At 44.7% G+C, this 27,687-nt stretch overlaps 1 protein-coding gene across 2 annotated transcripts in view; it reads right to left on the bottom strand.

Annotated features, from left to right (window-relative positions):
• Epb41l4b (erythrocyte membrane protein band 4.1 like 4B) overlaps positions 1–27,687 on the bottom strand; it is a gene marked incomplete in the record, with an annotated part of 135,789 nt that overhangs the window by 42,632 nt on the left and 65,470 nt on the right. Inside the window, 5 exon segments of one of the 2 annotated variants that reach the window (XM_013513220.1) lie at positions 14,087–15,682; positions 17,818–17,882; positions 21,917–21,950; positions 24,942–24,972; positions 26,847–26,956. In XM_013513220.1, the coding sequence (XP_013368674.1) occupies positions 15,535–15,682; positions 17,818–17,882; positions 21,917–21,950; positions 24,942–24,972; positions 26,847–26,956 (388 nt within the window). 2 annotated transcript variants of the gene reach the window in all.

The raw sequence follows: 27,687 nt of genomic DNA, 5'->3' as shown, positions 1-27,687 counted from the left end.
AGATGAGCAATGGTCCCTATTAGTAAATGCAAAGTGAGAATTAAACCTGGTCTAATGTCTTCTCCTCCCTTTTCTCAGGGGAAGACCTGGCTCTCATTTTGCCTCCAATTTAGGGCCTGTGTGCTAGGGGAGTTCGCTGTCTGTTTTGGGTAGGTGCATCTCTGCAAAACCAGTGGTGTGGCAGGGGCTCTTCCAGCCCTGCTTAATCCCATACACGCTCCAACCAGAGCCTCTCCCCACCCTGACCCTGGGATCTCAGCCAACCCAACACATGTGTTCAAACAAATTGAGCTGCACACTGAGTCATGGTATTTCTAGAATGTGACCAGTTCAGGGCAGGGACAGAGGGAGGGTCACGCTGGAACATAGGGTTCCTCTCAAAAAGAAGGCTGAGTGACCAGGGTCCACTGAGAAGTTATCCATTCCACATCTCAGCTAAGTTCTCGGAGACCTGGGCTTTGGGTGATCTCATCTTGGATAAGAAACCACACCATTTCAGAACTAGAGCCCCACAGATATTCTCCAGTTTAGTGGCTTTAATCTCTGGATGAAATTAAATCACTAGTAAAGCCTCTATATACTGCTGGATGGAATACCAATGGTACAGCCAATGTGGAAAATGGGCTGGCAGTTCCCCCAAAGAATTACACACAGAGTTACTGTATGACCAAGCAATCCCACTCATAGATATAAACCCAAGAGAAATGAAAACATGTCCATGCAAAGACTTGCACATGAATGTTCACAGCAGTACAATTCAAATCACCAAAAGGTAGACAGAACCCCCATGTCTACTAATTGGAGAATGGATAAACAAAATGCTGTATATCCATACAATGGAAAATTACCTAGCCACAAGAAGAAACGAAAACACTATTCCACATGAAAGAAGCCAGACACAAAAGGCCAAGTGTTGCGTGATTCCATTTATATGAAATGTTTAGAAGAGACAGAAAGCAGATCACTGGTTACCTAGGAGGATGGAAGGAAATGAGCAGGGAGTGACTGTGAGTGGTACTGAGCTTCTTTTAGGAGGAATAAAAATGTTTCAAAATTATATTGTCATGGTGTGCACAACTTTGTGAAAATATATAAAAAAGCACTGAATTGGACACTTTAAACTGGTGAATTGCATGATACAGCTTTCTTAATAAGGGTGATTTTTAAAAAACCACCAGGGAAGATTATGAAACAATATCAGCACCCAAGCTCTACACCAGACCAACTGCACAGTCATCTGTGTCTAACTCTGACCCGCGGCCAGGGCTGAGCACTGCCGCCCGGCCCGCCCTCCTCATTGGGCACATGGGGCCACTACGGGGAGCGAGGTGAGCAGGTCACGCAGCTGGGAGCGGGCTGAGCCCGGGACGCAATCCAGGACTCCCACCTCTCCGCTCGCTGCCCCAAGTGCTGCCCATCTGCTGCATCTTCCCATCTGTCTCGGCTTCTATTTAAGGCAGCCAATGTGCTCAGCAGGAAAATCCAAGTCCTCCTCAGAACCCACTGGGTGAGACATCCTTGAGAATGCATCTTGATTCTCAACCGCACAGTAAGCCCTGTGGGAACAGAGACTGTTACATCACATGCTTCTGTGTCCTCCACCGTAAGAAAAGTCCTAAGCACACAGCAGGTGCTCAGCTAATACAGGTCAGACTGGGAAGAGAATGAAGTCTCAGTGCATTGGATACGCAGGTGCCAGTTCTTGCACCAGGCACTGTATCCAGCTTGAGGTAAGGACAGAGGAGACTTGGTCTCTGCCTGAAGGAGCTCACTGCTCTCCGATGTGGGTAATCAGGAGGGGAGCACTCAGCTCAGCTGGTGGAGGAGTCAAAGATAAAGAGCTCCTGGGCTAACGATGCTTGAGGCAGGTGAAGTCTGGAAGGATGCACTAGAGGGCTGGGGAGGGGGCTGTGCTGGGCATTGCCAGCAGAGGGTACCTCAAGTGCTATGTCCTGGGGCAGCTGGTGAGAGGACTGGCCACAGCTCCCTGGGGGCATCGTAAGGCGCTTCCTGGTGTTAGCTCTTCACTTTTCCCATTTGGATTACGAACTCATCAGGACTTTAGGTGTTTATGTGAAGCAGAGTTACAGTTTTTTTCAGTGAAATGAAAACCAACTGTTTCCCTACCATTAAAGGAACAACTCATCCTTATCCTAAGGACCCCAGCTCCTAGGCGCCAGAACACTGTCAGCTTCCTTTGTCTTTCTGTCCCTCCGGCCCAGGAGTGATTATGAGCAGGTTCTAGTTGTTGTTTATTTCTGGGTTGCTCCCCTGCATAGTTTCTTAGTTCTTTTGTCCCATGTGTAACTAACTCCCTGTATTAAATTCCTTCTGTAAGAAATGCCTAGCGCTTGAATCAGATATGGTGGGGCATGCCTATAATCCCAGAACCCAGGAGGCTGAGGCAGGAGGATCATGGTGGTTTTGAGGCCAGCCTGAGCTATGTAATGGGTTCAAGGCCAGCCTGAACTGTATAGTGAGGCCCGGTCTCACAAGAGAAGAAGAAATCCTAGAGCAGTTTTCTGGATTACTTGTGACTAAAATACAATATAAACCAGTCTATTTCTGGATTCTTCATGCTATCGATTGTTGAGCCAGATGGACTTAATTACTTTTGATACATGGTTTTGGTATTTGACATCACAAATCTATTCTCTCTTCCACATCATTCATTTCTTCTTCCTCTTCTTCTCTTCTTTTTCCTCCTCTCCCTCTTCTTCCCCTCCCACCTCGCCTCCTCCCCCTCCTTCCTCTTCTTCCTTGTTTTCTTTTTGGTTGTTACCATACACTTAGCCTTCCAGGTTACTTTATAATTCATATTACTATCAAAAATTCCCCTTGGAATTCTGACATGAAGCATTAAACATTTTGGAATAATTTGAAAGAAAGTACTCATAAATAACATATTTTTCTCCATTTATTTAGAATGTTGTATATGTCCTTCAATCAGAACTCTTCATTTTCCACTAGGATATGAAACATGTCTTATTCGCTTCATTCCTAAGTACTTTTTGGTTTTGTCACAACTGAAAATTAGACATTATTAATGATTATTACATTTCCCCTAGTTTTAAATGATTTTTATATACAAACAAACTGACTTTAGAATATTTCTGATTCTGGCCACTTCACTGAACTCTTATTAGCTGGAATTCAATTAGACTTTAAGAAGACAAGTCACATGAATTTTGCTTTTCTTTTCCAGTATTTATTTTTTATTTTGTTTTCTTGGCTTATTGCACTGGCGAAGCTCTAGAATGATACAGCATATGCGCAGTTAGTTATCTTCATCTTAGTTCTTTATCTTGGTTCTGAAGTTTGTAGACTACCTAGCATTTCAATATTAAATGTGCTTCCTGACAAACTCCACTTTTCAACTTAAACAGTCCTTCTATTCTTAGCTTTCTAGGAATGTTGAAAGATTAGTAAGACTTAATCCTGAGCAGATCTGTGCTGTTCCTTAGTGAACACTTCTTCCTCTCCTAGAGGCATTAAAAACACCCTGTCCTCAAACTTGCCTTGGTATCACCCTTAAGCTTATCAATGTGGCTCCTGAAATTCATTTTCCTGCCTTCTCTTCTGGCATTTTCCCAAGACTCCGTGGTTTTTCAAAAGGCACCAAATGCTGGCTCAGCAGTGACAAGGGCAAACTGTCTCTCTCGCTCTTCAGGGAAGGATTTTTCCGAGTCTACAAGACGTAGAACTAATCACAAGGCAGTAAGATCACTTCTCACTACTCCCTTATCTTGGACTTCAATTTCCTTCTCTTTGTTCTCATTACATTCTGCAGTTCATATATTCCTTGTTGGAAAAGATAAAAATACAAATAAACAGAAGTTGAGTGGTTCTGCTCCTGTCCTATGACAGTCACACACCACCTTCAAGAATGGTTCTGTTACTATACTGCTTGAGATTTTGCTCCAACCAAACTAGGCCTCTATAAAACCTTAAGGTTCTTTTAAAAAAGCTTTGGGCTCCTCTGCTTTTGATCAGATGTTCCATCTTCCTTCCCTTTAAAACAGTTTTAAATTGTGGGTTTCCTGGAGAGGCCTCCGAAAGCCTTTCTCTGATTATCTGTACTACCTTCCTAGCCCGCATGACCAATAGTCCTGTTTGCTATTTTTTTAATCTGATTTTTTAAAGGTTAAAGGACATGGAAGATCAAATGCTGAATTCTACTCATTTCATATGAATGATTTCAAGATGTTAGGGTCATTTTCTTCCCAGGACTTCTCAATGCATTTTTTAAAGCCCAGTCCTCCTTGCTTACCAGAATTATCAGCAATACCTGCAGTATTTGTTTCTTCTACCTTCTAAACAACCAAATACCAGGCAGGCAGACCAGGAAGTGGACAGAGATTCTGCTTTTAACAAAACGCCAAATGTCTGGGTGGCTGAGATGCGCCTATAGATTTTGTGCCAGCTTGATACTTTGCTTAGGTAAACGCAGTGGGTATGCTTCATCCAGAGCCCGCGGCATCTTGTCTGGACTGCTCTGCTGTGACGCACCAGGTGCTGCCTGTGCTCAACCTCCTCTCTCTCCCCTGTTCATCTCATGGGTTTGAACTCCCATGGCGAGGGCCCCAGGGGCAGAATCAGTGCTGAGGCAGCCCACACAGTAGCACCTAGGTAGCACTCAAGTTCCCAAACTCCAGAGCACCCTGGCTGGTGTCGGTTTCACTTTGAGCCTATGCAGGCACCAGGCCATAGGTGCCATCGGAGCTGAGGTATCAAGGAAGTGCTAGCAGGCACCTTATCTCAGTAGCATGTCCCAACTGACGGGCCTTGCGACAGTTGCAAGCACACTGAACCGTGTGTTCTCCCAATCCTCCGAGTGAGTGGCCAGGCCCTGAGGAGCCCGGAGCTTCCAGCTGTCTTGTTTCCTATGAGTACTATGTAAATAGTTCACTTGCTGTGAACTGGGAAGCCCCGCCTGTAGTTGCTATTCACTCAGTCCCTTCGCCTGGAACTGTGGCTCTTGTGTTGGGCTCTCTTATCAGAACCTACCCAGGTACTGTGTTTTTACAACAGACAGTGTCAGCCGGAATCTACCTTCTGATTGAACACTGGTACTTAAATCATTATTTTTAAATATGGGGCGGAGGGTGCGGTAACATTTCTGAGTGCTTAGCACTGTGCCAATACTTAGACTTATTTAATCCCCACAACCATCTGAAGAGAGGGCAATTATTTATTCTTATTTTATAGACAGAAAACAGCCACAAAAAGACTAAGTCACTTTTCCAAAGCTACACAGCTAGTAAATAGCAGAGCTGAGATTTGAACCTAAGCAACTTGACTCTATACTGTCTTTCAAGCTAAGTGACACTGCTTAGATTTTGGTTGTGCTGCTGTTTGACAGCGACCTCAGGCAACTCAGCCACTTGGGTCCCTGGCCCTGCACTTTTGGAGGTTTATTAAGCATTTACATGCCAGGAACCACAGCATGAAATAATGAAATAACTTGACCTCTGCCATGTCTGACTGAAAGATGAGGCACATTTACTCATCCTAGTTTTTAAGATATCACTTATTTCAATCTTAATTTAGTAGTGATTAAAGAGACCAACAATTCTTACTGAATTCAGTACATGAACACTCTTTGCCAATAAGTATATAGAATAGATATTTGAAAAACTGTACTTTTTTCAAAATGAGTTTGAGAAGAAAATTGCATCAACATCTTCAAACTGTGACACATGAATATCAGGTCTGTTAATTAGGAATGATTTCATATAGTAATTTACTAGCTTTACTTAAAAAAAAATAAAGACTAGTGCTGATAATTTTTGTCTTGTCTAAAAAGGTCAAAATACAGCATGCCCAAATCCCTGGCTAAATTCACAGAAAAATGTTTTTTTTATATAGTTTAGATTTCTTCATATAGACTAACTGGCAGAAGGACATTTTCCCACACTGTATTTCTTTCAATAAATTTTCCAAGTAATCAAATTTCCAAATTAATTTTAGTGTCAACACAGGTGACATGTGACTTCATATTAAGCCGGGCACTCTTGCTTTGATTAGTTTATTAGCTACCTGGAGCCAAAGATGGCATCTTTTTCAATATTCCAGCATGAGGCCCAGTGTAATAGTATAGCAAATATTTGCTCAATTAACTAGTTTTAGTATATTACATTTTAATTTCCCTTTGGTAATTATCAAGTAGCTATTCATAAATTTCACTTTGGCCATGAATTGCTTACTTGTAGTTCCTAACTACATATTTAGTCTCTGAAAATTGTAGAGTAAAAATTTCACATCTGACGCAGTGAACAAAGCCTTTAAGGTTCAGTGATCATTGGGTCCCGTGTGAGCCAGAGGCAAGAGAAGCATCTCTACCTTCCGGTCTAGAATTTTCTTTCTGTGTAATTGCTATCAAATGATTTCAATGAATGGCTGCAAGCAGGTAAGCAGGTCTTGATATTTTTCTGACAGAAAATTCATTTTGTCTTGCTAAGTTTGACAATGGCTTTCTCACTGGGTGTGTCTTCGTGAGTGTGCGTATACAGATGCGTGTGCCAGGAAGGTGCCAAGAGGCTGCATGCAAGAGCACCATAGGATTTTGTAGTTAGAGCTGGGTTACTGGCAATTTCAGATCAATTACAAGATCAGGCTAGAGAATCGCTACTTCATAAGTTTATTTTTGCTCAGGGGATCATGACTCAGAGTTTTATTTAATCTTTTTCTTGTCTTACTAAAGAAAAAAAATTGGATACAAATACAGCTGTTTTCCTTTACAGCATTCATGTCTAATAAGGCTGACAACGATCCCCCCTTTTATTTTTTGACATCTCAGTTCCATGTCTACTGCCTCCACTCTTTGCTTTAAATGATTCTTTTTTTTTTTTTTTTTCCAGGCAGGCAACACCATGAACAGAAGTGTCTCTAATGGCTGCTTTAAGTAAAGCCCCAAATGGTATATATGGGAGCCCTGAAGGAACAGAAAGACAAAATAATCATCGCTATGAAGGCTCAGCTGCTAGAGTGTAAAAGAACATCTAAACAGCCCGTTCTTTCCCATCCTGCGCACCCCGAGCTATTGGAGACTCTGGCGGGAACTGGGGGGGTTCCAAACCCAGACACCACCTAACTCACCAAATGAATGAAATTAAAGTATTACTCATTCCAGAATATAGTTCAGGTGAGATGAATAAAATGGATAATCTGTTAAGGGTATGTTTTAGATGTTCTAATTTTATAAGATACCAGCGTGATCTAGGCCCGGGGCTGCAGCCACAGCTGAAAACTGGGTCTGTGTTTCTGAGGGGACACAGATGAGGGTTAATCTATTTTGGTGTTCATTAGCTCTTAAAAATCTCAGATGATCCTCTCTCTCTGTTCCCTAATTCTTGTAGGCTTTTCAGAAGCTTCTATTATAAACGTCCTTAGCTAGCCTCTGTGGCCAGACACTGGGCCAAATTTTAAGGGCTTGTTGGCTTAATTGCCTTTAATATAGGTACAATGTCCATTACTCAGCCAGGGAATGAGGCGGGTTGGGCTGTTAGCATAGCAACATCTCTTGCTTCTGAGGACTCAGCCGCAGAAAGTCAGTGTTTAAACCAGTCACATTCAGCAGGGAATGATTAGGTAGGTTTCTGCAGGTTTCTTATAACATGAGCCTCCAGGGACGTTCCTCTAATTATTCTAACCCTTTTTTAGTGGCTTGCTTAAGCTACAATGATCTTGGTATTTTAAATTCTGCAGCCTTTCCTCCAATAAAACCACTGGTGGGTCTTGGGATAGGGCTGAGATTTTAGATGGAATATATTAGGAATTTAACTGTAACGAAAAGTAAATGCATTTTTTCTTGGTGAAATCTACCAGGGAAATTCAGTGTTGGAGTGGATAGCTAAGTAGTCTAAATGGGAAGTCCTCAATAAACTCCCCCAAAGAAGAGGAAATGGTTATTATAAGTCAGTTTCTTTGCTGTAGCTATTTTTATGTTGCCTTATCACCTTTTTGGCTCTCCAGGGTGGTATCATGCTGACTGTTATCGGAACTTCTGCAAACCTGCTTTCAAAAAGTGTCTGGCAAAGATCAGCTCATCCCAGTCTTCCTTTCCTCCGCTATCATAAATGCTAAGATGACATGGTTAATTGTGCACGTGCGTGTGTGTGCATATGTGCGTTACAGGAGATTGAACACAGGGCTTCGTGCATGTCAAGTGCTCTACAATTGAGCTACAACGCCAGACCTTTCTAGTTTGAGACAGACTCTAAGTTGAAGAGGCCAATCTTGAACTTGCAATCCGCCTGCTTCATCCTTCTAACTCAGAATAGTGGTGTGCGCCACCATGCCCAGCTAGTGGCCTGATCCTTACTATAACAATCAAGAACAGAAATTCCAGATGGTTCATAGAAAACAACAGTATTCACAAAGATGAAAAGGTGTGCAACCTTGCTCCTTGGGTAATTAAAATAGAAATTCTTGCTAATGCATCAGGCTAACGAATTTTTTTTTAACTTCGCTAAGGCTATGAGCTTGCTTCCTGTGAGGTCACAGCAGTATTGTCATCATCACTAGTATGTACGGTGCAATCTTCAAATTAGATTATGTATATAGCTTTTGACCAAGTATTTCTACTTGTGGGAAATTTATAAATTCATTTGTTCAAGAGCAAAAAAAGAATTCACAAGAAGGGCAGACAACTGTAATCTTGGTGAGTGGATAGAGCTCACACATTCATCAATATTGCCTGGTTACATAAACATATGTGCTTGTTTATATGTAAAACAGCTTGACACTGACAGGAAGAAATGCTAACAATGTTTGCCTCCAGAGGGAACTAGGGGGTGGGGAATAGGAAGAAAAGTAACTTAGATATTTTTGTTTGAAATTATACTACTGTCTGTATTACCTATTTTTTTGTTTTGTTTTGTTTTTCTGGTATCAGGAATCGAACTCACGACCTCACACTTGCCAGGCAGGCGCTGTGCCACTGAGCTAAATCCCCAGCCTCCTGTATTACCTATTTTTAAAAAATAGCACAATGCTTTCCTCTGTTGCTTTCCACTCAGTCTCCTGATAGGTCAGAGCTTCCTGTACTTTGAGATGAAACCCCAAGTTAGAAAAGTGGGGAGTGGAGGAGAGGCTCTTTTTTAATTTTCCAAACTTTTGAGTCCAGTTGTACCAGCAGAACGGAATCAGCAGTCTCACCAACTCCCTACCGTATGTTAAGTTTTGCCATCTACAGGTGGACAAGCATTGTCCACACTGCCTCTGGATGGTTATTTCCCAGGATTCTCAGACAGAAATACCATCTCCATTTCTTTTTTTATTCCCGTTCAAAAGATTCCCCATGGTGTTTCTGCTCTTCGCTTGCAGTTTCAAAGAGAGGTGTCTTTTGTATTGTGCTAGCCCTCTTCCATCTGATCTTTCCTTTGGAACTCTGCCCATCCTCTCCACTGCTAAACTTAGACTACACATCTTTACCCGTCGACCTAGGAGATACACCATTTCTTGAGCCAGACTTTGACTCTCCTTGGCCTATTTCTGTCCACATGGGCTGCTAAAGGCTTACACCTCCAAACTCACTAAAAATTGCTACTGGCCAGAATCACTGTACAAAATGCCTTGCAGACATAATGCCACGCCATTCTCTTAACAGCAACAGCATAAATGCCTTGTGAGGATGAAGAAAATGAGACAAACAGGAAAAACTGGCCAAAGGTCACATGGCCCATAAGGGGCAAAGCTGGGATTCAAACCATGTGAGATTCCAAAGCTTCTGTATTTTATCTAATCAGAGTAAAGTAGGGCTCTTGCCAGCAAAACCAGTGTTCCGCACTGTGGACTCCAGCTCCTCTGTCATATGGCTTCTAATGTCTGTCCATCTTGCTTCTGCAAACTTCCGTTTCTCAAGCAGGGGCTCGAGTCTTGACGAGGTCTTTAGGCAGGTGTGTGCACAGGCCCCACCCTTGTCCAGAGGTTAGGATTCACTAACGCCTCATCTGTGCAGTGAGGACAGAATGATGACATGGATGTGGTTTGACAGGCTGGACAGGGAGACAGGTGGTGAAATTAAAGCCATTATAAGAAGCTACTAGAACCCTCACATTCTTCTGCTCCACCATGAGCCTAAGGAAATCAAACCTCCGTGGAACAGACAGATTAGCTCCTTATGAAGTACCAGCTCATTTACTTTTTAACTTAACATCCTCCTACTATAAGAAAAGTTTGCCCCTTTGGAAAATGGGAGCAATTAAAACAGAACAGTCAGAAGCAGGTAAGAAGCTGTGCTTTTCCAAAGTGAGCTTCTACCTCTGCCCACCTCGGGCTGCCTTGTGGGTAAATGTTCAAGCACAGGTTCTCAGGCCTCACCCTCAAACACTTAAATAGAGTTCAGCAATTGACATTTTAAATAAATTGTCTAAGCCATGTTTGCTTCTTCAATTTGGGGGAAAGTGCGCCTGTTTGCAGAAGTATTGATTTTTCTTTTTTTGCCCAAGCTCAGCTGAATGTCAATTGCACTTTGTTTGCCTTTTAGGTACCCTCAGGGCTTCCTACAATGTGCCAGTTTTTCTGTGCACAGGGATCTGAGCAGTTAAGATTCTTTCTGCCGCCTCATGCCTTGCCTCTGCATTTGCCTATGGCCTCTTTCTTATCTGAGATGGCAGAAACAAATCATCCTAAGCCAATTTAGGGTATTTACCTGGAACATCTGGAAGACTTGGTCAGCCAGGGAATTGATGAAGCGCTTAGTTTGAGAAATATTGATCCAAAGGGATCAATATGGCTGCCTAGGGAGTTCTCTGATGAGCTCAGATTTTAAAGGACCAGTTAAAAGCTGCAAAGTCAAGGGCAACAAAAAGGCTGTGTCATTAGTTCAGAGCAGGACCCAGGAGGCAACAGTCACTGACCTGAAAGGGTGGTGAACGGTGCACTATTCACAGGCAAGAAAGACAAAAGGAAGTCTTGAATGGTCCGTATCTCCCGTGGAGTTTCCATAGGTTCTATCTTTGCTATTAAGGGAAATCACTTTCAATGGGAAGGGTAGAACCAGCAATGACATAGCCCAGAAGATTTTGAAGGCCAAGGTAATTAATTCCCTGGCATGATGTCAAGACCTCTGACCCATATGAATTACATCAACCCAGTGACATCACCATCTCCTAGTTAGATGTTCTGAGGGGTCATGGAACATGAATGGGTGACAGAAGTTAAATACCTGAGTTTCAAAAATGTAAAAAGGTAAATTCCATTAGTTATGGAACGGTGAGCTTGGTTTTGCTGGTAGGTGATGCTCCAGAAGAAATTATTTTATAAATTTTTACAAGTGGATCACCTCAAATGAGTGATTTGGTAAGAACAAATGATACCCAATCTTTGCTCTTTTGAAAATGGGACTGTTGTTGAATGAATGTTGTGTGGACAGGTTATTTGATGGGGAAGGTTGGTGAGGCCTGCAGAAGGCTACTGGACCACTAGAGGGAGCATGACGGGGTGGGGTAGGCAGGGTAATCAGCTCACTGAAGATGGGCAAGGTTGTTAGCCCCTGGTGTGTGCACGGGCGGATATGGACAGTTACCAGACCACTGGTGGTGGTGATAGAGGTGGACAAGAGTTACTAGACTGCTAGTATACAGGGGTGGCTCTCTAGTTACTGTGCTTGAATGTACTGACCTGCTCACTATACTAATCTTGCCGCAGTGTGAATCAACAGGATCACAGTGGTGGAATTAGGAGTCCAGAGGTTAACAGAAACTTTGGAGCCAAAATTCTGACTACTTACCGGCTGTGTGACATGTACCTACTGCTTGGCTAAACACTAAGTCTAAGCTTCCCCCTTGAGGCATAGCCCATGGCTACTGACCCCTATACTCTCCTGTGGATCAATGTCAATCTAATGGAGTTTCCAGTGTCAAGTGGCTGGTCTGTCCCCTGCCTTGTGCAACATTATAACCATGTCTCAAACAAGAATACAGTTGACATACTGAATAATATCCAGATGATTAAGCTTACGCCAGAAATAACATGATGGTTCATGTCTTACTCAAAATCTGATGCTAAGGTTGTTCAGATACCTCCAGCCCAGCCCAGGATGATGTATCACTGCTTGCTTTTTGGTCAGACACTTTGTTTAGAATGAATGTGAAACAATCTATTTGCTGGGCAGACATTCACTGAGCATCTGCTATCTGTGTGCCTCTGCGGAACAAAGGCAAGGAAGTCACAAAGCTACTTAAGGAGTGTACAGGCTCAGGACGTGAACAAAAGAGGCTGTGAGTACAATGTTGCTATCTCTGGGGGTGGAAGGAGAGGTGGTAGTGAAACACAGAGCACAGAAATTAACCCAATTTGAAGAGGTGGGGGCTGTCAAGAGAGTCCCTAGAGAAGATGACTTCTGCGCGGAGGCTTAACAGATGAGAAGGAGTTGAGGGAAGGGATGGGAGTGACAGAATTCTAGGTGGAAGTAATAGCAGGGTGTGGTGTGTGCCAGGAATTAGAAGCAGTTTGGTATGGTAGGGATTTAAAAAGGAAGGTGAGAAACAGGAGAGGGGAATGTGCTAGAGCAGTGCTGGCGAATCTTTTAGAGACAGTGGCTGAACTGCAACCCCCAAACCACTGATTCGTTGCAAAGTCCCAACACTGCAGTTAAACCTATTGAGTACTGAGGCTTTAGTTGAGAAAAAAACAACTTATACATTTACACCTTTTGTCTTAAAAGAAAAGCAACACACATGCCATAGGTCTACCACCACTGTGCTAGAGAAACAGGACAGATGCAAAAGGTCGGGGGATTCCAGAAGAAAGGGCTTTGGACTTCATCGTATGGGTGATGGAGAACCCTGGCAGAAATCCAGCCCTGAAATGGCATAGTCAGAGGGCGTTTTAGAAAGATCACCCATTGACAGTGAGGAAAATGAGCTGGTCAGGAGTCAAGGTCAGCAAGGACACCTCTCAGTAAGAGGAAAGATGCTTCTGCAAGATCAGTGTTGGAAAGAAGAGAAGGTAAGGGTTACGTGAGAGTCCTAAGAATGCAGAGCTGAACAGTCCTGTGGATTGCTGAATACGGGTAGCAAAAGGGAGGAGAACTGTGGATGATGTATAAATTTCCACTGTGGGTGAAAGACAGAATGCAGGTAAAAGTAACGTGGTGGGTTTTGTGGATGGTGGTAAAAGATGATTAAATTTGACTCTTACTGTGTGAAGTTTTGTGTACACAGGATGTCCACATTGAAATGTCAGTCTGAAAACTCAAGAGCTGGAGATGATGGGCTTCAGAGGGAAGAGCACTCTAGTCATGACAGAAGAAGACTCCAGTAGACTCTGTTAAGTGAGAAAAGCAGTGGGCGGAGGAAAGCCTGCTGGAAGACACCAATGTTTAACAGGATAGCAGAAGAGGAGGCTGTTAAGATCGAAGCTGTCAAATGCGGTAGACAGAGAAAGGTCCGGGGAGGAATGAAAAGTGTACTTAATTTAACCATCAGAATGCCATTATTGTGCACACTGATCAGATGTCTTGGTTGCAGACAACTGAATCTATTCAAGTTACTTTACATAGAAAGGTATTTATTAGAGGGTATTTGATAGTGTATACCAGTGATGGCAAACCTTTCCGAGACCAAACTGAAACCCAAAACTCACTTATTTATCACAAAGTACCAACACTGCAATTAAACCTAGATAAGGTGGTTTTAGTTTAGAAGAAAACACCTCTACAATAACCCCTTTGGTTTTAAAAGAAAAACACAGTACCATGCATGCCATAGGTTAGCCACTACTGGTATATACAATCTCTAGGAAACACAGAGACAGGTTTGGATGTTTCCCAGCCAGGAAGAGCAAAGCAGCGAAGACAAACACCCACTGTCACCATAGCACTGTCATCAGGAAACCCCACTGCCATCACTTCATTCTGCCTAGCACATGTGACCAGGCACTCCAACTTCACCAGAGCTGCCCCCAGTGAAGACCTGCCTCAGCCACTGTACCTAGAAGATGAGCTACTCCTGCTCCACGTCACCTGACCGAATGCTCACCTTCAGACTTCTAAAAGCCAACGGTCCCATTAGCAAGATATCTGCAGATGAGACTTCTGTGCAGAAGGAAGAACCAATACAATGAAAATGGAGGCCAAAAAAAAAAAAAGCAAGAATAATCTTTATTCCTCAGAAATACACTTGTAAAAATGTTATCAGTAAGATGAGAAGATTTGGAACACGTTTATTTGGATGCAGCACATACACTGAGGATTAACATGTTTTCTAAAATGGAATACACCTGTAAACAAAGGTCCAGGGAATTTGTAGGTGGTCAGTTACACTGTGCAGGGATTGTAGCTCATTCCCTCCGAAAAAGATTGAGGTTAGCAATAAAATATCTCAAAGGAGGCCGATACATTTTTAAGGGCTTAAAGTGGGGCAAATTACAATCATACACATAAAAGTGGCACAATAATGAACCGATATCACAAAAACACTAATAGAAAAGTATCCCAGGCCTACTAAGAGGAAAAGCTGTTTGACTCATGACGTAAAGTGGGGAAATAAATAATTTGGTAGAAGTTTCACCCTACAAGACAACACATTGTTTTCTGGTTCTACATATAGACTAGGGCTGTGCCCACCCTACCTGTGCTACAGAATGCTTTGGCACGACCTCCTTCAGACCCTACAGGCTTGCACTTGAGCCCTAAGTGCATCTCCACTGCATGCTGCTTTCCAGTCGAGTAAGTCCAGAGTGAAACCCAACCCCCAGTTCTGACAGTGTGTACTCACGACGTCTTCTGAAATCACGCACATTAGCAGCACCAGTCATTGAGACATTAAAAATCACACTTGAGCAGCAAATTCTATCAAAACGGATGCTATGTGATTCATGATTCGTACTAAGGCTGAAATTCAAGGTTGCTAAACTGCTTTAAGATATGAAAGTCAAAGTCTTGTATTTATATAGCATCAAAGAAGTTATATACTTTATTACACTTCTGTCAAAGTAGGGGATGCTGTAGTCTTCTGTAATGAGTAGTTTGAACGTGTGTCCTTCCTCTAAAAGAACTTAAACTTTAACAAATCACAGAATTTTAGAGTCAGAAAGGGCCTTGGAGCTCACTTGGTCCAATCCATTATTTTAAGGTGAGAAAATGAGGCCAACCAAAGTGGAAATGATCCATCCAAGGTCGCAGAGTGGCAGAGGCTGGATTCTCAGAATTTCAATCTTTGTAATAGCACAGTGTGCCCTGCTATCTCCCTAAGCTCTTTTGGTTTTATTTGCTCCCCTTAATTAAATAACAAAGAATATCAGATATGTAGCAAGATGATAAACATAGACCTTTACTCCAATTTTAAAATCAGAATATCAAAATGATTCCTGAGCCTTTAACTACCTTCATTTCATCGAGAATGCAGTCAACAGTAAATTACGACTAGCTACCGTAGTTATCCTCCAGTATGTACATGGACACTGAAAACACCTCTCAGAACTATTCCTTAAAGATTCTTGCACACACACGTCCATGTGATGCCAAGATGCTTCTCATGGAATGCAATGACACTACGATGGTGAGTGGCAGTCAGACGCTTTGGCCTCTCAAAGTGCAGTCATGAGTTTGTCCCGATACGTCACACTGTGCACCCCTCCTAAGTTCTTCTGGTTCTGGTCGTGCACATAGTCAAAACGGCCGTCTTCTCCACTGGCCGGTGCTTTCCAGTACGACTTGTCATCCTGAAAGGATGGCCTGTTTTGTTTGCAGAGTGAATGGTTAGTGGGGAAATGGAAGAACATTGCGAAATGAGTGAAACAACACGAGTGCCTGGGAAATGGACGAGGAAGACAGTGAGCGGGGGTGGGGCGGCAGACACATGGGAATGAATGGATTCGCTGCTTTGGTGTTTTAAAAACTGATACAGATCATCAGCTTCCCAGACTAGATAAGTTCAGTCTGTGGCTGAGTTCTCATTTCTCAAAGGTGTCTGATGGTCAAGTCAGTCTGGGGCAAGGCAGGTGAAGGTGGAAGGTTTCCTTTATCATACTAATGTGCAAGGTGAACACTTTGGGTAGCCTTTGCCAGAAGTGTTGGACCAGTGAACTCTTTTTTCATAGGCTATCTCTGGGGAGCTTGATAATACACAATATGCTGGGCCCACCCCAGAGATGCTGACGCAGGGCGGAGACAGGCAACAAGTTCCCAGGGGATGCTAAACCTTCCAGTCATCAGGCTACCTGAGAGGAGCTCTAGTGAATCCCTTATGAAAGCTGGGGTAGGTAGGCCATGCCTCAGAATAAAACTACAATAAAATAGGCAATGCTAGATATAAAATCTTTTTTTTTTTTTTTTTTTTTTGGTTTTTCTCCGGTACCGGGAACCGAACTCACGACCTTGCGCTTGCCAGGCAGGCGCTTTTGCCGCTGAGCTAAATCCCCAGCCCCTAGATATAAAATCTTGTAAAGCGGTGTTAATAAAATAAAATTCTGGCCAGGTGTGGTGGTGCATGCCTGTAATTCTAGTTATTCAGGAGACCAAGGCAGGAGGATTCCCAGTTCAAGGCCTGCCTGGGAAACTTTGCAAGAACATTTCAAGATACAATAAAAAAACAGGACTGGGGGTGTAGCTCAGTGGTAGAGAGCTTGACTAGCACGTGCTAGGTCCTGGGTTTTTTTGTCTTTTTGAGACAGGGTCTTGCTATGCAGTTCAGGCTGGCCTTGAGCTCACTTTGTAGCCCAGGCTGGTCTCGAACTTGCAATGATCCTCCTGCCTCTCAGCCTCCCAAGTGCTAGATTATAGATGTGCACCACCACGCTTGGCCTAGCCCTGGGTTTAATACCTAGTACTAAAAAATGAAAACAAAAATACCCCATCTTTTCTGGAAAATAAATTACCTTTAAAATAGTAAAAGATCTGAAATTGTCACTCCACTAATAAAACTTGAGTTAAAAAGTTATATGCGTATCATAAGGTTTATAATAATAAAATTGTACTGCTGTGATACAGGATCCCCAAAAAGCTTTTACTGAACTTGCTCTGGGTGGGTTTATTTCCACCACTCAATTCTCCCTTGTTTCTTAAGGAGCTCAGGACCTTACCTTTATGCAAGCTGAATCCACCAACTGTTTCTGAAATCACTTGACAGATAAACATCAATCAAGACTCATCCAAAATGCCGATCTTACAGGAAGATTTGAGCTGGCCATAGGAAACTTACAGGACTAATTATAAATACAGTGCAGCAGATAACCAGTTCATTCAGCAAGGACTGTGCAGGTTAGGGCAGGGGTTGGTAAACAACAATACCCCTTAGGCCGAATCCCTCTGTTTTTACAGATAAGCGTTACTGGGACAGAGCCAAGCCCTCTCATTTATGTATTGTGTAGGGTTGTTTTCAGGTAACAATGGCAAGATGGAATAGCTGTGACAGTGACCGCAAAGCCAAAAATAATGACTATCTTTTCAGAAAAAGCTTTCCTACCTCTGGGCTTTAGGGGGGAAAGATCCATTATTACCCAAACAAATGCTGCCCCTATCTTGAAAGAAAAAAATCTAAAAAACCCCACAATAACTACGTCTAAGCTTTAACCACATTTTAAGTAAACAAATGCTTGAGACCGGAAAATGTTACTTTGAAATTTTAAGTAACATTTGTGATATAAAGCCAAAAGTAGGCGGGGTTAGAATAACTTAGAAAATTCACTTTTACAGCACAAAGACTCCTAGCTGGCTTCCTTCAATTTGCAAATGATTCATCTCTGCCACGACAGCACAACCCTTTGGGACTGTTTCTGCTACGGGTTTCCAGTTCAGCACGAAGTAAGAGTGAGGACTTTTCTGAGAAAGGAGACCTCCCCAAAGCCCAAACTGTGGCCGTGGGCACTTACCTGACGTTTGGAGAGTGAGGGTGCCACCGGGGCTGGCTGGAGTGGACGCTAGGGTGGTACTGAGGCTAGAAATAAAACACCACACGATTATTCCGCGACCTTTGGGCTTCAATGGCCTTCATTCACTTTCTCCGTTAGCGGCCCCGCCTCAGGGCCGAGAGGGATGTGAGCAGAAGGACTGTAACCAAGCCCCGGCTGCGGGTGGACCTTTCCCAGGACGATCGCATTTCCCCCGCTGACAAAGCTGGGGCTGGGATGCTGCCGGAAGCAAGGTGTCAGCATCTGCTGAGAAGGGGGGATCCGGTGTGTCCAGGATGGGCACTATTCCCTCTCCTAGGGAAACAGGTGCCGGAGAGGCGGGAGAGCAGGAGACACTTTCTCTCCTCAAAAACAATGTTTTGTTGTTGCTAAAAAATGATGACAACCAAGCGTAATGGTTGTATCTGCCCACACACCAGGAAGGGGTGGGGATGCTAAGTGAGGCAGCGGGACCATAGGTGCATTTTTTTCTTTCTTCTAGGTATAAACAACAAAAGTAATTTTCTAAAATGTAATTCAAAACAAAATGAAGAACTATCCAGAGCACTTATCCGAATAAAGCTGAGGGAGGTAAGGAGGGGGAGAAGGACAAATGGACGAAAGGAGGGAGGGTGGGTGAGAAGTTATCCACTGGTTAAGATGAGAAAATAGATGCAGAGCAGGGACCAAGGTGAAGCTCAGATGGGCCTGGCTGGGCGGCAGGCTGCCTCACCACTTCTGGCCTGCAGAGGGCAGCAACCCCAGACATTCCAGGAAGCCATGGGGTTTCTCAAGGCTAAACTTGCTATGGGGCAAATTAGGCCCTTCTGACATTAAAGTCATTACAATCTTGTCACCATTAATCTTTCAATTATTTCCCCCTCCCTCTCCTTCCCCTGATGTTTTGGTTACTAAGTGGTAGCCTGCTCTCTTTTACGGAAAATTCTCTGTGATTCTGTTCATCCAATTTTCATGGATTTAAGAGGCTCTCCCTGCCTGTTCTGTGTTCCAGTAACCTTTTTTTTTTTTTTTTTTTCTCCTTCAAAGATACCTGTCAGCAAGCTGTGGCTGCAGGAGAAAGGAGTCTGGAGAAAATATCTCAGCTGCAGAATCTGAGAGCTGACCAGAGCTTCAGAATCACTCTGACACAATGTCTTTCTATTTATCCCTTTCAGGGAATACAGAAACCTGCAGTTTCGACGGTTTGCCCAAACCGAACTCCCCCAGGCTTCTAGGTCATCCAGCAAAACCCCAAAGGAGGTTCCACGTCCCAGGTCTTCACGGAAAGAAAAACAACCTATAATAGGACCCACTGGTCTCTTCTGTCTTTAAACACACTCTTTAGACCCATCAGAGAGAGCTAGAAAAGGGAGATTCCAGAATCTTCTGCCAACTCCTTGGGTAATTCAGTCACATTTTCAACTGTCAACACTTTTAATATTAACTGAGGTGGGTCTTTCAACTGGGCCAGGTACGTCTCTCTGGGGACATCTGGAGATACACATGAGGTATTTCTGCTGGTCACCATGACAGAGAAAAGGGAAGCTAAACATTCCATCATTCTAGGGACAGTCCCAAACAATGAAGAGCTGTCCCTCCTCAAATGCTAATGGCATGCCATTGAGAACGCAGCCATCCTCCGTCCCCTAAGTTGGCTGACCTTGTGTGCTGGGAATAAGATAAATGCTGCAACACCGTTCTCCTGAGAGGCCTTCCCAGTATTCTGATATGATCAGGCTGTTCCTTAGGACATTCTCTTCTGAGTGAAGTTACTCCCAAACCTTGAGAGTATGACACAGAACCTCTAAGACTGGCCAAATTCAAAGGACCAGTGGTTTGCAACAACGTGGAAAGAACAATGTCTAGGTAAGTTTCTGCAGATAGGATTTTAACGAACTACTGCCTAAACGTTCACTACAGGCAGAGAAGGTGCAGGGGGGACACACCTGCAGGGGAGAGGCGACGGGTGGGGATAGCACAGAACAAAGCTGCTTTGCTTTGTTTTTCTTTTTTCCTCTCTTTCAAGCACTGATCACCCATTAACAACCTTTCCTGTCCCATTTAACATCCCAGTTACACCCAAAGATATCTCAACAAAGACAGTATGTTAACAAGAAGATTCAAGAATCCAAGGCAGGCAAGGAGCTAGTGAAACTGATTTTTCTCCTACTAACTTCCAAGTACTTCTACTTGTTGTTACCTAAAATGTAGAAATCATTTCCAACTTCTGCACAGTGAGGACATGGTTTCACGTATGGAAGTCAGTGGTAACTTGGAAATTTGATAACGTACACTGGAATCTCACTCTCATCTTAGGAATTAGTATCTTCGGTAATGTAGAATCAGGAAAGGGGATAATCAGCGAAAGACCCTAACACGAAATCTTTAATGGCACAACCACCTGAGAACAGGGCCCAAGAAGCTGGGAGAAGAGTGTCTTTTGGACTCTCACACCCACCCAGGAGGTGTCCTACTGTGGCCTGCATATAGTTTATCCTCTAGGGGTTCATGGATTGGGCGCAGTGTGGTGCTATCCAAGATAGGGGGAACTAGTGGGAAGAGATTAGGTCTCTGGGAGTCCTGCCTTTAAAAGAAAGGCAGGCAGTTCCTCCGGCACTCTGGTGTGTTCCCGTGACAGTAAGTTGTTATACAAAAGCAAGCCTGGCCCTGCCTCTCGCCCTGGCTGCCTGTCTTGCCATGCAATATTGATCTCTCCCTCGATACATGCTCCTGCCACTGTGATATCATCCTCTACAAGGGCCTCACCAGAGCTGGGCAGAGGCCAGCACCATGTTCTTGAACCTCCAAAGCTGTGAGCTAAATGAACTGCTTTTTACCTTATAAGGTGCCCAGCATCAAATATTTTGTTATAGCACAGCAAGATGACTAATACATGGTCCCAACTTACAAGTCATCAGACATAGAAGCTGGCAGAAACAAATGACCACCTGGGAAACAAGGTGCACATCATCCATCCAGAATCCTCCAACCGGCTGCTCATGAGAACACCTCAGGAGCACTGAAGCGTTCAATGCCCAGTTCCTACCCCTAGTTTCTGTTCACTTTTTGGGGCCCAACACTAGCTATTTCTTTTTCAACATTGGTCAGACAGTTTTAATGGAGCAGACTTGAAAATTACTGGGGCCAGCAGCTTTCAATGGTGAGGATCAGGAGGAGGGGCATCTTAGTGCACAGATAGGAGGCAAAGATATTCCAAACAGATGGGCATGAGCAAAGAAGAGTAGGAAGAACTAGGGGAAAACACTTATGCAATTCTTGGCGAGCGAACATTCAGTATAGAATGAGGAGCGGTAAGAAACATGCAGAGGAGTCAGAGTTGGGGCACAGAAGGCTGTGAGGGGCCAGAGAGCCGGCCACAATGACTCAGGAGGGGTCTGTTGGCTCAGGCTGGGTCCTCTGTGCCTCCAAAAGCTTTGGCAGGGGGTGGGTGGGCAGGCGGCCAGCACGGTCCAATGAAAGGTAAGATTGGGTGTGCAAACCAACCAATGCTCCTTCTGCAGGTAATGGGTTTTATAGAGTAGGTTTTAGAGACCGCAGCTCCACTGATGTTAACGAGGGTGGGGAGGAGATGAGACTAGTTTGTCAGGGTAGGAGGGAGAGACACAAATTATTTTAAGAAATGCTGGATTAGAAAGCCACATGTCATTCTTACAGGATTTCTTAGTACTTCTACATCCCAGGGGGCACTGGAAATCCAAGAGAGGAGTGAAGGATGCAATATTCCCAAACATTTGACCAAAACATCCTCTCCTGAAGGCATGTTTCCAGGCACTCCAGTTCACTAGGCTGAGGACACACTTCGCAAAAAGCTGGCTCACTTGAATACCACTATGAGATCACGTTTCACCACCTAGAACTGAAACGGATGTCCCTGGTGCTTGCCAGCTGACAAGGTGAAGAAAAGCATGCAGTTCAGATGACCAAGAGGAAGCAGGGATCAGGAGGGAAAGGGTCTCTTCTTACTGTTTTCTCAAAAAATACGTATTATTTCTTCAACATCTGGAGACTGTTCATTGTGAAAAATTTAAAGCTTTCAGAATGTTTAAAAGTAGGATCTCACCTGGTAATTATGGACTTCAGGATTTGTTTTAGAGCTACAAGAAAAAAGAAAAAGAAATTGCAACTTTACAGAATGGCATTACTGCGGATTTATTTCACAGACAGCGACTTTCATTCATAACTTTAAAGCTCACAAAAATAAACACAAGGTAATATTTCAGAACGCAGCTGTGATGTTACATTCTAGCGGCAGAAAGGAGGCCCCTTCTCTTGTGCAAGCCACGTAGTCTCAGCTCCCACTGAGGGCCCGCCCTGGCAGTAGCTGGCAGCCCCACTATACTAGGAAGCCCAGCTCTGTGCAGAACTTCTTCCAGCTGGACACTCACTGACACTCTGCACATCTACCACCAGGCACTGTGGGGAGAACCAGATGTGAGTCCCTTGTGCTTCACTACGCCACAGAAGATGCAACTACCACCATGGCACGTTCACACAAAGTTCTGTCCCAGAGACGTCACATCTGTCACTGTTTAATCCACACACCACAAGGCTGGAAGGTCAATAACGTTCCTAGCACCTCCTTTTACAGATAAAGGAACAGTTGCCTAACAGGGAGTGAAGAAACCTACTCAAGGTCACCCAGCTGGTCAGTGGCAGAGCTGGGGCTGTACGCAATATCTGCTCAGTCCCAAAGTCTATCTTCTTTCATCAGCCCAAGCTAGCTCTGGAGGGTTCTGCACAAAGGTACAGACCTTCTTGTGGACGGTCCTATTTTGATAGAACTACTCTCCCAAAGGAAAAAGAAGAAAGAAAATAGGTTGGTGTAAATTGAACCCACAAACACGGCACAACGATTGGGCAATCACTGTTGGTAGGGTGGTGTGCTTGAAATCACAGTTTATTGCTTTAGCAACAATGAGAGGGAACTGTCATTGTTACGGGAGTCTTGCCTGGGGTCTAAGTGGCTGTGGTTCAGTTTTTGGGTAGAGCTAGTACTTGCTGAACCAGACTCTGGGCCAGCACCTCAGGCTGGATCTCATCAGGTAGCTTAGGTGTCCTGTGAGGTGCTACTTTTTTGGTAGCACCTCTGCAGCCCAGAGCACCATTTCATCCATGGCTCCCACAGCAATCCTGCTCACCCCAGGATCCCACAGGCTGTGAAGCGCAATTGAACAGCTGCGAAAGGCAGTTATCGGCTCATTTGTTCCTAAAGGCTATACTGGGGCTTTTTTTTTTTTTAGTTTGTTTTCATTCCCAACCACTAGATGCTAAGAGGAAAAATGTCATTTTATTAAGGAAATATAAACAAACAAAACGATCACCTCCTAAAAGAGCAAAGGGGAGAAACTTGCAAACTACAGCTTGCAAACTCCTGAGAATTAAGAGCAACACACATGACTCTGGCTAAGAAAGGTGCAAATACTACAGATCCTAGGTACGGGGCACATCTGCAGACCTCCAGCTAACCCACATGACACACTAGAACTTCCTCCCACTCTAGGAGGGCAGAGATCACAGTTCAGCAGGACCCTGGAGTTCCTTCTTCAGATGTCCAGAATGAACAAAACTCAGAGGCAAGATCCCTGGCAAATGGTACGGCCACCACAGCGTGCAACCAGTGAGGCAAGGCTGAGCTCCCAGGGGAAACACGAGAGGCTAGTTCTGTTCTCCTGAAGCTGAGGTTCCTTGAAGGTGCCGTAGAGCTGCCTGGGGTACGGGGAGAGGATAGCCAAAGGGCTGGGCCTTTCTCTATCCACTCAGCTTCCTTGGGACTAGTTCCACTTCTGTTGCCTTGGCTTCTACAGTATGTTGGGCTTCTTCTGGGGTGTGAAAATTAGAGACTAACAATGTTGGAGAAGCACTGACCTTCCCTATCTCCTTGCTTGAAAATGAGAAAAGGGGAGCTCCAAAGAAGGTCAAAGTCTCTAGAGCTGGGTCAGTGCAAAGCTGGTGCCAGCAGGGAGAGTTCCTGAGACGCTCTGTTACCACCACATGCCAGTCTGCCACCTTGTTAGCTGAGGGTGCCCATCTCAAATCCACCTTCCCCAGCAGCCTTGCGACCTGTGCCTGGGGCGAACGGGGGACCCACTACTACCTGGAGATCAGACCAAGGGCTGAACTACTCAGACCTGTGGTTCTCTAGAAGGACAGCCAACAAGTCCAAACTCACCCAGGAAAGCAGTAATTTCATACACCGACAGAGGTATATGCCAGGAAGGATGGTGGCTCTCTCACCTGGGCTGTACAACAGACTCACCTGGGAAGCTTTGAAAAACAAAGCCTATGTTCCACACCTGTCCACAGGTGATTTGCCCGCCCCAGGCTATGGCCTGGCCGAGGGGGGACATGTCAGAGCTCACCAGGTGATTCCAATGCACAGGCAAGATCTAGAACATCTGTGCCATAAACTGTATTTTTTTTCTCCCCCACTGGGGCAAATCTGGCCTGCTGGTATTTGCAAATAAAATTTTATTAGGAGGCAACCATCTGCATTCATCTTCTTATTGTCCACAGCTGCTTTAGTGCTACACCAGCAGAGCTGAACAGCTGTGGAGGTGACAGCACAGCTTACAGAGTCAGAAGTATTTCCCATCTGGCCATTTCCAGAAAGTTTGCTGACTCCTGTGCCGGAGATTTTCAGTCTTGTGACAACTTTTTTCTCCTGCAGGAATTTCAGTGAAGGTATTCCATGTCTTCAGACACGGAAGAATGTAACACCTGCGTGACACGAAGCAAACCCAGCACCTGCTGTCCTCTGCCTTGTGCTCAGGAGCATGGCCTTCCTTCCCATCACCACCTGCCACACTGTTAACACTCTTATCACCCTTATCATCCGCTGTCACACTACACAAAGCACAGTATTACTCAAATACAGCAGCTGTGTTTTCCAGAAAAACAAACTGTCTTGGAACGTGCTGTTGTGTACTTATTGGAAACCAGGAGGATAGTATAGGCAGGCAGCAGAAAAAGGAAAAAAAAAAAAATCAGGTAACTCATTCTGATTTAATTGTTTTAAGAAAAAAATCAACAAAGCAAATAAACACGGTAATCAGGACAGCTGTGCTCCAGAGTTTGGGGGCACTTACCAGAGCTGTGCAGCTATCACCGGGTTGCTTGCTGTAGAGGAAAAAGAGGAAGTTATGATATCTTTAAACTTTCACCGCACAAAGACAGACAGTGACTGGGAAAGAGACTTCTTCGATCCCAGAACAGTCCTCATCCCATCCCAGGGACCGGCACTGGCTATTTCTCTCCTGCAGGTGTGAACTGTCCCTTCCTCCACTTCCCTGGTCATTCTCTCTGCAAGCAGGTTCCCAGGGCCGGCTCACTGGGATGCGGCCTCGAGAGGGATCGGACACGAGAGAGATGGGCCTTGCTCTCTAGAAGCGCAGACTCTTGAGTCACAGGCAAGAAGCACTGGGAAGATAAGGTGGAGTTTATGCATCTATGCTCCATTTTCCCCTCACCATTTTGTTTTTTAAAAGGATGTGGCAGAGAAAATCATTAAGAGCTTCAAAAGAAGATGCTAGAACTCTGGCTAGAAAAAAATGCCAGTGAAATAAAGGTAAAAAAAGGAGCTGGAGACCAGGAAGGAGAGTGGAAGGGAATCACAGAACCAGGAATCTGGAGCAGCTCCAAGCCATCTGGAGGGGTCAAGCCACAGCTGCCTGCTCCCTCTGGGACAGCCCGGTGGGGCTGGTTCCCTTTGTGCCTGTGTACATACACCTGTAGGGCCTGGGAGCCCATTACTGTCTCCCAACAGGGCCTTTTATCTTTGGAAAATACTTCCTTTACTGGGCTGTTTTTGGACAACTATACCATAAGGGAGAACACACTCATGCAAGAGCCTGCTGAAGGAGGCAACAGCCTGGGAACAGGGGGCGTCCTCACCCCCACTGGGGCCACAGTCACTCCTCTGTTAACTGCAATCACCCTTCATCCACCCATCACCTCTCTCCAGCTGGTCTCCAAGAGGAGGCCATGTTTTTTCTGAGCTCTCGGCACTTTTTCCTCCACAAAGGCAGCTGAAAATGACTAAGGCTTCCTGGCTACCCTGCTACTGTGCTGCTGGTTTATAAAGTTAGGAAACAAGGGAACGAAGGTTAAATATTCTAGAAGGGTAAAGCAAAGGAGCAGGGCTCTATGGAGACCCATTAAATCCTGAGCTGTGCAAGAAAAATATGTAGAATGGTCACAAGTAAACGACAAGAACAGTGAGGGGAGCTGAGAGTGCAGAGGCCCTGTTATAAAAGGACAGTTTAGGGCAAACCTAGGTGTCCTGAATGGAGAAGCAATCCGGTACGGAGGGAGAAGGGATATGGCAAAGGCTTTGAAGGCTGGGTTTAAACAGGCACAAGCTGGACTTGTTCATTCACTGACCGAGTGTGTGCTGATTCTGGCCCCAACACAGGTGTAAGCCACCACAGTGACAGAGAGAGAGACAGAGACAGAGAGAGAGAGAGAGAGAGAGAGAGAGAGAGAGAGAAGATGCAGGTAGTTCCAGGGAAGGGGAGCAACAGGATCTTAGGACCTGGCTACATTGAAGGAGGGTGTCCAGACTGACCGTGGAGACCTGAGCCAAATCTCTACAACTTTGGCATCTGCTCGTATGTGGTTAGAATTCTGGTCGGCATGAGTCTGAGGTCCCCACTAGAAATGGCAAGGTGCGAGAGAAGGGACAGAGCACCTTCTCTAGGCAGGAAAGGTGTTCACCTATGATACTGCCGAGGTCCCAGGGCGTGGCAAGGAGGCACATGATAGATGAGAGGGGAAGCAAATGAGCACATGCAATAGGGAAACACTAAAGAAAGAGGGATGGCAGAAGAGGACCGAGTCCTACCAAAAGAACAGCCCTGGTCTCTCCCCGAAAGCTTTAGAACGAAGGGGCAGAACTACAGCAAGTTCTTTCCCAAGGTGCTTGATCCATTTCCTTGGGCCTTAACCCACTAAGCTGTACTGTAAAACGCAGAGGCAGATGAAAACCACGTAACCTTTGAATGTGGAATGTCTCCGGGATGGGTAACGTTTACTGGGCTTCCTCTCAAAGGTGCTGGTTCTTCGTAACCTGGCGCCATGTGTAGCTTGATATTCCGTCCGCCCACTGCGAAGCAAATATTTGATTGCATGTAACCAATATCGGAATCTCGGCAAGTCACACCTACTTGAAAGTGAATGTTTATTTTCAAGAGCTCCAGTGTACATTTTGCCCTTGCTTGAACTCATCTGCTAAAAAGACACACTAAGTTTAAGCCTTCTATTTGGAAGTAAAATCTGCTTTGCCAAACCTATCTATCATAGAGGCAGGTATTTCCACCAAAGGATCAAACTGGCAATTTAAGGACCCGCCCTTGGCCTGAGAACTTGGACTATTTGACTAAGACAATACTGATTAGCACACAAATACCCCCTCACAGAACACACCGAGTAGATGTTTAACTCATCTCTTCAGAGACTGTTACCAATGGCCCCTGAACTAGACCTTTCCCTGCTACACCAAGGGAAATATTACTTATATCACAAGGCTTCCCAGCATTCAACCATGGTGACACTCAGCAGCAGCTTCCAGGAGGGACTCTGGTCTTTGCTGATCTATCCCTCACTGTGGCATTCTTGGTGTTCCTGGTTAATGATTTATCCGATGAAAGGAGCCACTAGCTACCTGCTCTGAGTGCCTCTAAGGGACAGGCTCATCGCCAAGCTCCCTTCCTTCTAATGCTTCTCCCTGCAGGGCAGAGGACACCAGGTCTGGGCCAAATCTCAGGAGAGTTTCCTCCTAGAAGGGGGATGGCTGCCTCGGCAATCGCCCTGCCTTTCCTCCCAACCCCACGTGAG

This window comes from Chinchilla lanigera, unplaced genomic scaffold, assembly GCF_000276665.1.
Source record: "Chinchilla lanigera isolate Chin_1 unplaced genomic scaffold, ChiLan1.0 scaffold00018, whole genome shotgun sequence".
Taxonomy (NCBI): domain Eukaryota; kingdom Metazoa; phylum Chordata; class Mammalia; order Rodentia; family Chinchillidae; genus Chinchilla; species Chinchilla lanigera.
This window is presented reverse-complemented; position numbering and strand designations above follow the sequence as displayed.